This window comes from Rana temporaria, chromosome 4 (assembly GCF_905171775.1).
Source record: "Rana temporaria chromosome 4, aRanTem1.1, whole genome shotgun sequence".
Classification (NCBI taxonomy): Eukaryota; Metazoa; Chordata; class Amphibia; order Anura; family Ranidae; genus Rana; species Rana temporaria.
Genome location: NC_053492.1, coordinates 170,328,631 through 170,343,732, shown reverse-complemented (window position 1 = coordinate 170,343,732; position 15,102 = coordinate 170,328,631). Strand labels below are relative to the sequence as shown.

The 15,102-nt window shown below is 39.7% G+C and overlaps 1 protein-coding gene across 25 annotated transcripts in view; it reads left to right on the top strand.

Annotated features, from left to right (window-relative positions):
• TNIK (TRAF2 and NCK interacting kinase) overlaps positions 1-15,102 on the top strand; it is a 392,046-nt gene that overhangs the window by 81,753 nt on the left and 295,191 nt on the right. For all 25 annotated transcript variants that reach the window (XM_040349342.1, XM_040349345.1, XM_040349341.1 and 22 more), the window contains exon 2: positions 8,918-8,983. In XM_040349342.1, coding sequence (XP_040205276.1) covers positions 8,918-8,983 — 66 coding nt within the window. The remainder of the gene's footprint in view (positions 1-8,917; positions 8,984-15,102) is intronic.

Genomic DNA, 15,102 nt, shown 5'->3' with positions numbered 1-15,102 from the left:
TTAACCAATCCTTGGATGACTGCCACCTTGACCTGTACCCGGCCATGCCCCCATCAGTCAAGGCTCTCTCTCCCCAAGGGGCTCAAGAGGCATTCATTAGGTAGGTGATATCTGCAATCAATGCAGAGAGACAATGGGGTTGATTTAGTAAAACTCTGGGGCAGCTGTGCATGGTAGCCAATAGGCTTTTAACTTCAGCTTATTCAGTTTAAAATTAACTGGAAACCGATTGGTTTTTATGCAGATCTTCACCAGATTTTGCACTCTCCAGTTTTAGTAAATCAACCCTGATGAATGCTTGGTGCTTATAGAAAGCATAAGAGCATGCCTAGTTTTCCATGAATAGCCCACTATTGCAAACAAAACTGAAAAGAACTTCATACGAATACCATACTGTTCACTATATTTTCATTTCAAAGCATACCACATTCTGTTATGCCATTCCTGTAATGGCATATGCATACCTACAATCAAAGTGTATCTACATTTTTTATTGTATCTTTTTAATAAAAAAACAATCAAACTCATATTTACATAGATGGTGGGAAGAAATAATGAAGGGTATTTGGAAGTTGTTGGTTATCAAATTCCAACTGCCATCATGTTATTTCAGATTTGGGGTCAAATATGAGACGGTAAGCACAACTACTATATAGTATTTTCTAAATTTGCCCTTTCCACGGATATCCTAGAACCTATGCTTCCCCATTTTTTACATTGTATCAATTGTTGCAATGACCTTAATTGTAGAAAAAAGCTTTAGTTTCTAAAGTGCTACATAGATACTACCCTCAGATTTGATATTTCTCTATAATTTGTGCAAAATCCCTTATACAGGCAGTCCCCGGGTTACAAACACGATGGGGACTGTAGGTTTGTTCTTAAGTTGAATCTGTTTGTAAGTCGGAACATGTACATTTTTTTATGTGTAGCTCCAGCCAAAAAATCTATTTGTAAGATTTTTGGATAGCAAAGTAAAGGGTTAACCTTAAACCTATAACATTTTCGCTGTCTATGACCCTGATCAGAAGATTTCATCTCACTTCCTGTCCCAATGATAATTGGATTTTGAAAATGTTGGATTGTTGAACTGGTGATAAAGCATTGAGTGGTGATAAAGCATCAGTGAAGACAACTTTTTCCCATATTAACTTATTTCCCTTCCGAGGGGTAGATTTCCTCTCACTTCCTGTTGTCTCCCTCCATTTGTAAGTAGGAGTCGTTTGTAAGTCGGATGTTTGTAAGTAGGGGACCGCCTGGAATCTGAATTTTATCAGTATGTTGCATCTTGGCAAACTGAGCCAATACACTTGGTCCTATAAGTAAGCCTGCCTGCCACTTGATCTAGTCTGACACATTTTTCCCACCTATATGTGTGCTCGAATTTGACATTGGTGTTTCAAATCTTATCGGTATGAAATTCCAAAATAATTTGATGTTGTAACTCCTGCAACAAATCAGGTTAAAACATTGTATTGTATAGAGAATGAGCAACATGCAAGCCTTGCTCTCAATTTCAAACCTTGGTTGCAGCTCTTGAACCCTTTCTCCTGCCATTAATGGTGATATACAATGATTTGATGGAAAATCTCCCAGGAAAGAGTTGCTATTATTTTACTTTTATGCACAAGAATGGGATATCAGGAGTAGTCTGTATAATGCTGTCACCATAGGGCGAATATTGCATCTAAGGGTGAAGCAACTTGTGAGCAGGTAGATAGCTATTCCCCATGTGTCATTCCCTGGAAAATCTGTACTATTAGTGGCCAGCCTGCTTGGTACACACAATGATATTATTTGCGGAATTATTATTTTTTCTTTTTCTTCATGCTAGTGATTTTGATACCGAAACCAAAAATTCAGGATGCACTTGTCCCAAACTGAAAATGAGTAAAACAAAATAATATATAATATACTTGACTTTTTCAATAATTTAATGAATTCAAAGTGGAGGTTCCACCAAAAAAAAAATATTTCACCAAAAACCTAAAAAAAAAAAAAAAAAAAATGAAAGAATTTTTTTTTTTACTCACCCTAAATAGATGTTGCTATGCGGAAGTGCCAAATCTGCCTCTTCGTCGCCCGCGGTGGATTATCTTCCTCCTCTTACACTGGGCGTCTTCTTGTGAATGGGGCGCGCTTCATTCTGGGAACTGTGTGTGTCCCAGAAAGCAGCCGGCCCATTCACAAAGCGCCGCGCTGCTCGCTTATGTGCAGTAGGAAACGGGCAGTGAAGCCATACGGCTTCACTGCCTGTTTCCCTTACAGTGGATGGCGGTGATTGGAGCTGCGAGGATCGGCCTCGGCGGGGGCTGACATCGCAGGCGGCTAGGACAGGTAAGTGTCCTTATTAAAAGTCAGCAGCTCCAGAGTTAGTAGCTGCTGACTTTTAATTTTATTTAATTTTTTTAATGGAACCTCCTCTTTAAATGGATGTGAATTTGTCGGCCATTATCGGTACCTTTTAGCGCAAGAAAAATGCATGTCTTCACATTGGTCCCTTGTACTTTCGTTGCAGTGTTAAAAATCTTGCTTGCTGCATTTTTGGACAGTTAAAACGTAGCAAGTTTGCATCAAAAAAGCACCCGTGTTACATTTTTTATGTGGTTTTTGAGTCACATGACCTATGAAAAACACACCAAAAGCACAGTAAAATCGCTGTATAATTGTGGCAAAATCGTGTGCATTTTCAATGTCATTATTGGCACTTTTTCTCTTTGTCAGCAAAATGCCAAAAACACAATTTTCGGGACGATATGCTTTCGCTGCCGAAATTTACGTTGCATCTCTAAAATACAAGTTTCATATTGAAAATTAAGAGTTTACTAAGGTGATGAGAATTCTCGCACGCCAGAATAAAAATTCAGAAGTGATGTAATGTGTTGTGTATTTGTATTGTATTTTCAAATGACAACTGTACTGATTTATATGAAAATCGTACGATCTGGTATCATGCAAGAACATTTTTGTGCTTGTCCAATTGGGTAATATTGGATGAACTGTAGTGATTGGCTCTCGAAAGCTGTGTACCTACGATCAGATTATCGTACGATCGCTTTGAAAGCAGTATTTTTCGCATGATTTTCTGATTGTGTGTACGGGCCATTAGGCTGCACATAAATGTTAGAAGGCAATCTTACTTGCAGGCATGACCTGACCATCCTCTTAGAAGCAAATCTTGGAGGAGAACGATGTGTTTTTTTTGTGTGTTTTTTTTTATAGACAGGTTATATTACCACTAGGATATCAGCCAGCAGACATTTCCCTGTCATTACAAGTTTGAGGTTGTTCATGAATTGAACCGAAAAGCTGATTTTGCAACTGTCATCTCATCTTTTGTGGTCTGCTAGCCATAGACCAGACAACTGTATTTTTAAAAACAGGCAGGGTGGCTTCAGTCTATTTGCTCAAGTGCCTGAATTTGACATTTTGTGCACCTTGTCTGATAGGACTAAAGCAGTACTTGCATCTTGAATGTTTCTTCCTCATTTTCCTTGTTGACGGGAAAAGTTTTTTTTTTCTGGGCAAACTACAAAATCTCTGTGAGCAATAACAAGCACTTCTGATATTGGAAGCTTTAAATATTTCCTCATAGAATTGCCTTTGGATATTATGATTCTCATCCGACGCATTTCTTTGAGCTTTAGGATTGAGAAGAGATTTTTTTTCTTTAGGCAAGACAGTGTAGTTTAAAATAATATATAAGAAACCCTAAAACTTTGCTTGATGATATATGTATATACAGGGCCAGATTAAGGACATCATGGTCCTGGTGCTGAGGATTTTGGTGGGCCTTTTATAAATAAATAAAAATGCAAACATTTTTTGTTATAGCAAATTAAAGATAGAGGGAGGATGAGAGAGAGAGAGAGAGCACGAAAGGGGATGAGAGAGGGGTGAGGGGTAAGGGAGGGAGGATGATAGAGAAAGGGGGATAAGAGAGATATGATGCACATGAGAATGCATGGGAATGACATGAACGCAGCCCGGCCAAGGCAAGTGACCAAAGGCACAGAACCCGGAAGGAAGACCAGGTGAAGATGGAAGCGCCTGGGCCCCACTGAAATGATCACAGCGCAGCACTGGAGGGCTCAGTATGACAATTTAAGTGTACCCTAATGTGCTAATATGCTGTGCGTTCTTGTACATTGTGGCATAACCTACCTCAGGGCCTAGTACTAAAGTACTAATGTTAGCAAAGTTTACTACCGCTTTAATATCCCAGGATCCCAGGAGCCTCTCATGGGGGCCCCCTACTGACCCGGTGGCCCTTGGGCAGTGCCTAAGTGCACAGTTGCCAACATGTAAAAAAAAGTGTCCCTGAAAATATTTTTTGATAAGTGCTATATTTAGAGTAGCTGAGATCCCCTATGTTCCTCTATACATCACAGTGGTAATCAAAAATTTAAATGAGTATAAATAATGGGGCAGAACAAATATGAGGGCTGAGATTTCCTTTAGTTGAAATAACAAAAGTGTGCCCATTCTAGATCTGGTAACATTGAGGATATTCAGTATAATTTTAAAGAACTGTTTTTGTGGGTAAGAGGCGTATGGGAGGAGTATGGATGGTATAAAAGTGCAGGTGAGGGAGAGGAATGTGGAGGGTCCAAAAGTGGGCACTATGTACAGGTGAGGAGTGCAGAGGGTATGGCAGAAGGCACTATGTACAGGAGAGGAATGTGGAGAGAAAGATAGTTGGCAGCATGTACAGGAGAGGAGTTTGGAGGGTAAAGTTGGGTTACAGTATGTACAGGGGAGGAGTGAGGAGGGTATGACAGTGGGTGGTATGCACAGGAGAAGAGTGGGAAGGGTATGACAGCCGGCACTATGTACAATAGAGGAGTTTATGAATGTGGGCAGTATGTACAGGAGAGGAGTGTGGAGGGTATGACATTGGGCAATATGTACAGGAGAAGGAGTGTGGTCAGTTTGATACTGAGCAGTATGTACATGAGATGAGTGTGGAGGGTAAAACCGTGATCAGTATGTACAGAAGAAGAGTGGGGAGGATATGACAGTGGGCAGTATGTATAGGAGAAAAGTGTAGAGGGTATGACAGTAGGCACTATGTATAGGAGAGGAGTGTGGAGGGTATGATAGTGAGCAGTATGTACAAAAGAGGAGTGTGGAGGGTATGACAGTGGGTACTATGTACAGGAGAGAAGTGTGGAGAGTAGGACAGTGAGCAGTATGTACAGGAGAGAAGTGTGGAGAGTATGACAGCGGGCACTATGTACAGGCGAGGAGATAAAGAAATCTGGGAAGGAAAAATGTAAAGGTTTGTGGAAGGATGTTTAGGGACTGCGTAGTGGTCATATATATATACATGGATTGAAATTAAGCCAATTAAGCAGAGACCAGCCATAGCCGATCTATGTATGGGCTAGCTGGTTTTAAACAAGTCAACCTATTAACTGACTTGGAGTACAACCATCCTGTCAGGTTTTTCCCAAAACAATCAGAGCTGCCAGCTATAGTTATCAACACTGATCATTGCATTCACAGGCAGAACACAACACTGCAGGAGAGATTCCCCCATCCACATGTCAGCAGGTGAGAGGGTGTGTGGGGACAGGCTGGGGAGAGATACTAGTCAGTGGCTGGTAAGGCACTGGCTAGTATCAAAGCCAAATACACACAGGTTACATACGCCACGATCATTGGAGCGAGAGCAATAATTCTAGCACTAGACCTCCTATGTAACTCTAAACATGTAACCTGTAAAAAAAAGATTAAGCATTGCTTAGTATACCAAAAAAATAACTTTTTTTTTTTTTTTAATGAATGAAACGGTTTCTTTTGAAAAAAAAACACTGTGTAATGTAAAAAGTTGCAAAGACCACCATTTTATTCCATAGGGTGTCTGCTAAAACAATATATATAATGTTTGGGGGTTCTGAGTAATTTTCTAGAAAAAAAATGATGATTTTTACATGAAGTGTCAGAATTGGCCTGGGTGGCAAGGGGTTGATTACCATAAGTAATATACAAAAAATTATTATAAGCCCTCCGATCTCATCCCCCTAGTCTGCTGTAGAGTATCAGTTTGTATTTAAATTGGCCCTGCCGCTCTGTATGTAGCTTCTGACAGGCTGTGCAAGCAGCCGCGTATCTCCAAGACCATACATGATAATACCATATTTTAACAAGTGGTGGGGAAGGTCTTCATCAACCTACCTCCCTAATCTGGGGTCTCTGTGACCCCTGGTCGCGGAGCTACAATCCTCGATGTCAATCTTTTTATTTTATTTATTTATTTATTTATTTTGGGCAAATGAGGCCTATCTTGAGGAAGGGACCTGAAGCTGCAGCTCCAATAGCCCCTATGTTAATGCGGCCCTGTGTATATACCTTAACTTCATCATTATGTAGCGAGAACTAGCTTTTGGAAGCGTGGATAAGCTGTAGTAGTGTGTTGTTTGGATTGTTGTTACAAAACATTCTCTCTTTTTTTTTTTTTATGCGATTTTTGGCTTAATCCACACAAAACTGGAAGAAATCTGCACATGTCTAAGAATTTCCTGTAGCGTGACAGTACCTGACCTCTTGCACTATAAGGGATGAAAGCTGTTCTATTTGCCATGCAATGTCCTTCATCTGCTTCTTCAGTGTGACACTGTAAGGAGTGTGTTCGTTTATCACTGACACAATCTGAATGATTTGGCAGCAGAAATGTATTTTAAGGGTCAGCACAGCAAATAAAAATTACAGTTTGCTTTACATAAAAGAGCTTTTATAATTTCTTAAGGCTTACAGGACATGTAATAAAAATCAGTAGTAATAAAGACATTGAAAGATCATACAGATAATGCAATATCAACAAAGGGCAAGGGGACTCGAAAGGGGGAAGTGGCCTGGCATATCGTATGTTGGAGATCCAAAGGAAATGTCTCATTTGAAATGGAGCTAAAGCATCCAGTGGAGGTGAAAGTAGATTTTGGATCCTCTTAGGGCTGCAACTAACGATTATTTTCATAATCGATTAGTTGGCCGATTTATTGTTTCGATTAATCGGATAATAGCCTTTAAAAAAAAATAATTTGCATTTTTTTTTTTTTTAGGCCAATTTGTTGTTGGGCAGATTACAAAACACAAATTGCTGCAAAAACACATTACATGCTTTTCTGCAGCTTCTCCATTGAAGTATATTGAACCCAAAAAAACAAAATAGCACATTTTTGCATTAAAAAGTCCTTGCCCTTTCCAAATACGCAGCAGCTGAAAAAAATCATGGATGTGAACGTGTCCCATAGGAAAACATGTAAATGGACTGTAGTGTGTTTCTTCAAAAAGCACCAAAAAACTGAGGCGTGAACCCCGGCCTGAGATGTTTAGTAACATAATGGGGGTAAAAAAACAAAAATAAGTACAAAAAGAGCAAATAATCGCTACTCTAAGGGGTTCATTTTTTTACTGTGGGACAGTGAAAGTAATATTTACAGTAGCGATTTGCTTTTTTGTACTATAAAGGACTAATTTTTTTTTTTTAACCCCATTATGATATTGGCCAATTAATCGATTATGAAAACTGTAATCGATTAATTTCATAATCGATTAGTTGTCGATTAATCGATTAGTTGTTTCGGCCCTAGATCCTCTCCTGATCAAGCCAATCTTGGTTTGCAATAAAATGTAAAGTTCTGACCTTGCCTGCTTCTGCAAGATGCCAGTGCTGTTTACTGTCCGCGCCAACTGGAAAGTTTTGGTGCCCTTTTATTGATGACGAGACAGGAAGCTAGAGAGATCTTTGAGGCCAGGAAGGTCTTGTGCGTTACCCTGAGAGTAGCTCCTGGTCAGGTGATGTTTGAGGACCCACTAGGCACTGGATGGAGTCTACGTCACAAGGCAGTACACCTTTTCCATAGGGACCCCATTTTTAAGTGTCTGTGGAGATCAGGTGACCATGTGAACTAGGTGGAGAGCTCTGTAATATTTATCGATTGTCTGAGAGGCCGCCTCATAGAAGAGCTTTGGAAAACATAAAGGGATAAATACATGAAGGCTGTAGCAGGTTGTCGGCACTAACTTTCTGTCAAGTCTTCTGATGGATATTGCCACCCATAAACCTTTTTAACCAAGGCTATGTTAAAGTACAAAATTCCAGCTTTCATTTTTCAAAATATTTAATTGCTTGTTTGTTAGTGCTGATCTGACACATGTACTATATTTTATAATGTTATTTGTTGCTCTTACATCTAAAATGTTCTGATCTGTTAGGATGGAGGTTTTTAACCTTTTTTTGAGTCATGGACCCCTTTAGGAATCAGAGGAAGGCTATAAAGCTGAAAATTGGCCAGGGCAGGAAGGGGGTGAAAATGCCCTGTATTGAAGTGGGTAATCTCCTCTTCTTAATAGGTAACAGATTCAGTTCCTCTAATCTTGCCTCATAGCTGAGCTCCTCCATGCCTCTTATCAGTTTGGTTGCCCTTCTCTGCACTTTCTGCAGTTCCTGAGACTACTTCTATTACTACTGCTACTACTACTAGAAAATGAGAATGGGCACTTGCTATCATGGAGTGGCACAAAATGGCGGTTGTGCAGAGAATAATGATACAGATTTTGAATAGTGAACATGGGCCAGCAATGAGTCAATAGATGATTTGTGGTCAGCGCTATGAGTAGTACTTTTATTTCTTTCCATTAGAAACTATTGATTTGGACAAGTTTGTATATTGAATGTAAATGTTGTTGTGTTTTTTTTATCTGACCCTCAATGAACCTCCTTAAACTCATTCATGAACCTCTTAGGGAACCCCTGTGTTAGGAGATTATAAGCAAAAGTGAGGCAGCGTTGTACTTCTACCTGGCTCTGAAACATTGCTGCCTGACTTTTTCTTAAAAGGGGTATTGAAGGTAAATATTCTATTCAACATTCTAATGTTTTCTGTAACTTTATTCCTTCTTGTTTTTCTAGGATCCTGCTGGAATTTTTGAACTGGTTGAACTTGTTGGAAATGGCACATATGGGCAAGTATATAAGGTGAGTGACTTTGCTTACCTAACAACTCCAAATGTTTTAACTTATTTTTGTTAAATATATAATGCATAAACTCTTTGATGGATTATGCCATGTGGAATCTATCAACAGGGCTGAATCAATAAATCTACAGATATACCAATGTTTTTACCTGTGTAGGTTATGGCAAATATATGCAAAGTCATTCTTAAGCTGGGTACACATGTACTGAAAGTTGACCAGTTTAGCAGGAACCAGCTAACTTTTGGTACATGCGTACTCTTCTTTGTTTAACAGAAGCCAGTCTAGCCACTGGCTTCTGTCGAACGGTCATGCTGGAGAACCAACATTCGATCAGGGCTTGCAGCCAATGGGCAAAATCTTTTTTTTTTTATCCTGCATAAAACCTGCTTATAGAAGATTGTTTTTATTAGTAACCATTATATGTATTTTAATGGATTAGGTTACCCATTATCCCATAAGAGGACATGCAGGCACCCATAGCAGAACTTAGGCAAGGGAAGTGTTTATAGGCCCAGCTAGAATATTTGTGGTTGGCATTCTTACTTTACCATGCTTGTATATTCTAGTGTAAGCTTTGTAAGCGGTCTTGTAAATGTTTCATGGTATAATTAAAACCTGGATGCTGAATTTACATTGTCAACAGTAAAACCTGGAATTCTTGCAGTGCTTTGTTTGCTCTGAATTAAACATTTTGATGATCAGAATTTCCTTTGTAGAAATGTAATTAAAGCAGAGGTCCATCCAAAAAATACTGCAGCGGCTGGCTTTTAATAATAGGACATTTACCTGTCCTGGAGTCCAGTGATGTCGGCACCGCAGCTGATGTTTCCATAGCATATTTTTAAAGCCGGTCAACATAGACCTGATCAATGTATGTTTTGTGAAGTTTGGAACTTCCCCAGCATGTGTATGGGGTGAATACTAATGCAAATAGACTTTAAGTCTATAATTCTCATTTGCAGAGTAAAAAGTATGTAATGAATTTACTTGACAGTGAGTAATATCAAACATGGGGGTTCTCCATAGAGATTTAGGTCATTGATAAACTAAATGAATTGCCTTGGGCACATGTAGAGCAAAACAAATTAGCTTAAAGGGGAGTTCCAGCCATTTGTATGTTTATTAAAAGTCAGCAGCAACAAAAAGTGTTGCTGCTGGCTTTTAATAAACAGGCACTTACCTGCTCCAGCGCTCCAGCGACGCGCCGGCCGGGGCTCCGCTCCTCTCCCCCCCTCCCCGGCCGGCGTCTTCATCTTCAGTGTGGGCACCCGGCCGTGACAGCTTTCGGCTTCACGGCCGGGCACCCACTGCGCATGCGCGAGCGGCGCGGCACTGCGCATGCGCGAGCGGCGCGGCCCGGCGCCGCGCCGTGTAATTGGCCAGGAGATCGCCTAGGACCTGTGACGTGTCCTAGGCGATCGCCTACAGCAGCCACTTCCTGAAGGCGACTAAGCTTAGTCGCCTACAGGAAGGAGGAAGTGGGACAGGAAGTCCCACTCGTGCTGAAGCCCCCACTCCCCCCCCAAAAAAATTACATGCCAAATGTGGCATGTAAGGGGGAGAGGAGTGGATTGAGAGGAAGTTCCAAATTTGGGTGGAACTCCTCTTTAATGGTTTGTACGTAACATTTTTTGTAATTTGGATATGGCAATGAACATGACAAAGGGCATTTCATAGCCATTTATCTGCAAACTAATAAGTTGCCGCTTAATAAATATGTCTTTGCTTTTTGCCATTGATATAGAGCTGTTGACCTACCTCTGTACTCTTCATGTTGGTCCAATAGAAGGTTAAGGAGAACTAAAAGCAAAACCTATTTTTTTTTTTCATTTTGGATAGAGTAAGGGAGGGTTATAACCCTTGCCATGTTTTTTTTGTTTGCCATCTGCGTGCCATTAGGGAGATTTCTATTTACTTCCTGTACCATAGCCAAAACAGGAAGTGATAGGAAATCCCTCCAAATTGAGGGAATCCCTGGTTGGCACCAGAATCTATTTCTAATCCATCTCCACTCTATCCATCCAAAAGTAAAAAAAAAACAAGTTTTGTCTTTTTAGCTTACTTTTTGTTTTATAGATTTTATATCTATATTTTTAAATTAATTTTCTACTTCATTTTAAACCTCTTAATCAGACGTCTCTATGTGTTAAAATTAATAGGTACATTTCTTTTTTTTTTTTAAATAAATTTAAAAAAAAAAAATTTCTTTGAAAAGACCCTTCCAAGCATTTTTTAAAGCAGCTGTGAATGAGGAACGTTGCAAGAAAAATGGACCCTTTCACATAGCTCCACACAGGTCTCTGGATAAAATATTTCTTTGGTGTAAAGCCAAAGTGCCTCTATATGTACTGTCTATGCATATGCTTCCCCTAGTGTTTTTTTTATTTTTTATGATACAATCTGGTTTCTAAGACGAGCACTGCAGTTGGCCTAGGGCAGACTATGGATCCAATGTAAGATACTGGTGTAAGGATATGAATACTATATTCAGTCATATTAGTAGGTATGCTCAAGGCATACAGCTAAACACACAGCTATAATATATACTGTACATAGCTATATGCTATGGACTGTTTAACCTGGAAAAGGTTCTGCCTTTTGTTCAGTGAGTATAGAATGGACAGCTCTGCTGTACAGGGACTGCAAAAGTCATCCAAATACTTACACTTCTTAATTTAAATAAATATATTTCACTATGTATTGGATGCAAAGCAGCATTAGATGTGTCTTTTTATATCTGTATTGGTTTAAATTTGAATAAAAATGTAGTTTTGATCATGTGAACATTTTCTACACCATGAAAGTGTGTGAATTCTTATTGTGAATAACAACATTTAACATTCTGGACAAACCCAAAAGCATGTATTGATCCCACTTCTGTTAGGGGTTCCTAATTTTCTGGGTAAAACTAAAATTGCAACTCTCAATCATTTTAATTTTAAAATCAACAATACATTTACTGGTTTTATATTCTTTGAGTAGAAGTCACTGTTTGCTTTCAAGATGCTTATTTCCTGGATCTCGCTGTCAAAGGCAAGTTGAAACTTTAGCATAGTTTCTTGGCATGTAAACTGTTTGAATTCCTGAGAAGAACTTGTTTGCAGCTATTCCTATAGTTTCCACATAGCTAAATATGTGCATTGAATAAACACCACTTTGTCTCACCTATGATACTACTTTGTATCTTAAAGTTGTTGGCTGAAATGCAATACTTTTATGCAGTGACTCCGCCATTAAATTGTTTAAACATTGGGTATAAAAGATTTGTTAAAGGTAAGGAAAAATAAAAATAAAAACTGATTTATTCTTTAATCTATTTATATTCTCTCTGCTGATATCAGGCAGATAAGAAAAGTCTTAGGCCGCGTACACACGGTCGGTCCATCCGATGAGAACGGTCCGAAGGACCGTTCTCTTCGGTTAACCGATGAAGCTGACTGATGGTCTGATGTGCCTACACACCATCAGTTAAAAAAACTATCAAGTCCAACGCGGTGACGTAAAACACAACGACGTGCAGAGAAAAATGAAGTTCAATGCTTCCAAGCATGCGTCGACTTGATTCTGAGCATGCGCGGGTTTTTAACCGATGCTTTTGCATACTAACGATCAGTTTTGACCTATCGGTTAGGCGTCCATCGGTTCAATTTTAAAGCAAGTTCAAAAAATTTTGACCGAAGGATAACTGACCGATGGGGCCCACACACGATCGGTTTGGACCAATGAAAAGGTCCTTCAGTCCGTTTTCATCGGTTTGGACCGACCGTGTGTACGCGGCCTTCCAGTAAGGCCGCGTACACACGATCGGTCCAATCCGATGAAAACGGTCTGATGGACCGTTTTCATCGGTTAACTGATGAAGCTGACTGATGGTCAGTCGTGTCTACACACCATCGGTTAAAAAAACGATCGTGTCAGAACGTGGTGATGTAAAACACAACGACGTGCTAAAAAAAACAAAGTTTAATGCTTCCAAGCATGCGTCGACTTAATTCTGAGCATGCGTGAATTTTTAACCGATGGACGTGCCTACAAACGATAGTTTTTTTTCTATCGGTTAGGTATCCATCGGTTAAATTTAAAACAAGATTGCTTTTTTTTAACCTATGGATAAATAACCGATGGGGCCCACACACGATCGTTTTGGACCGATGAAAGCGGTCCATCAGACCGTTCTCATCGGTTTAACCCAGTGGTTATCAACCCTGTCCTCAGAGCCCACTAACAGGCCAGGTTTGCAAGATAACTGAAATACATCACAGGTGATATCATTTGCTGCTCAGTGACTGCAGTATTCTAGTCTGCATCTCCCCAAGGTAATACATAAAACCTGGCCTGTTAGTGGGCCCTGAGGACAGGGTTGATGACCGCTGGTTTAACCGATCGTGTACACGCGGCCTAAGACCCCTTTCACACTGAATCGTGTTTACATCGTTTTAGCGTTAAAAATAGCACTATTAAACCGCTCATAAAACGCTCTCCATGCATCTCAATGGACCCTTTCACACTGGGTCCTACAAGCAGCATCTTCCCCTTTATAGTGATCAATGCTGAGAAAAACTTTGTTTTTTTTTTCTCCATGACATGAATAACGATCGTGTGTATGCGGCATTAGACTTACATGTGACATGGATATTACCTCTCCACTGCATTCATCCACTGTTAGCACTCAGTAAGTTATAATCATTTCAAACCTCTCATCTGTTGGCTTGTACCTTCTGAAGAATTTCATTATACATCTCGCCTCTCCATTGTACCTTCCTTTTTAGTATTTTGTATGAGAATGATCTCTTCAGGGGGCATTATTGTTGCCCAGAGATTTAACTTTACTTTATTCTTTGCAAGGGATTCTACTGTAGCTAGATGGCAGCTGTCTGTCATATCTCAAGGCAAGAAAAATAATAATTTTAGCTGAGTATATCAAAACTCAGTAGTTAAAAAGAAAAAAATACGAGCTTCTACCAGTTCATAGAGTATATGTTAGTCATCTGGAAATAGAAAACTTCCAAACCCACTTACTAAAATCTGATATAAGCTTTAAACCATTTTTTTTTGTTTGGAGTGGAGAGTGATTAGAAAGCCTGTCAGGCGTTTATTGCTATCTCTGCCCCCCATTATAGAAATGCATCCTCTCTATTTGTCTTGTGTACCATTATCATTGAAAGTGATAGTAAATGAAAATCCCAAATTGGGTTGGGTTTGTTTCCAGAAAAGTAATAGAAGGGGACACTAATTCTGTTGACTTGTGGGGGGTTCAAGGCTTTCCCTTATTTGCAGGGATTTCCTCCCACTTCCTGTTATGGCTATGGAACAGGAAGTGAAGAGAAATCTCCCCAAAAGGACACAGATGGCAACAAACAAAAAATAAAAACCGACAGGGGTTATAACCCTCCTTTACGCTATTCATAATGGGGGGGGGGGGGGGGGTCTTGCCTTTGAGTTTCGCTATATTTTTAACCACTTGCCACCCAGTCCTATTCTGACATTTCTCTCGTACATGTAAGACTCCTCAGTCTGCAGCTTTCATTCAAATATCTAATGATTCTATAACCGGCCTTCTAATTGTTCTCCTGTGTTGTCACTTCCACATGCTCTTCCAGTGGAGATTACATGTTGCTGTGCTGACAAACAGACATGTTTGACTGTTATCACCAACAACAATGCCGCCCTCGGAAATGACTAGAATCCATGTATGTGGCTGCAAATGTGCTGCAGCACAGTTCACCTAAAATGAAGGCCAAAACAAAAAGAATGAACAATATTTTACTAAAAAGCCGCATTTGTTTGTGATATGCACTGCTTTTGCAAACTAAATGTCAGAGTCGAGAATAAAATAAATGTTAATGAAAAACAAATTGCCAGCATGAAAGCATTCAGTCATGCATTTTGCATGGACCGAATGCTATAAATACTCTCCTTGTTATTTGCTGTAGCTATTTGTAGCCTGAATCAAAGGTAAGTGAAAACCCCTGACTGTTTGAAGATGTAAACCCCTGACTGATTGGAGATGTGAACCCCTGACTGATTTGAAGATGTGGAAATTAAGTATTATGCCTGGAATTCATAAAGCATCTCATAGACACTCTGTTGGTGTTACTCTGTCGCTAACGTGTGTATGA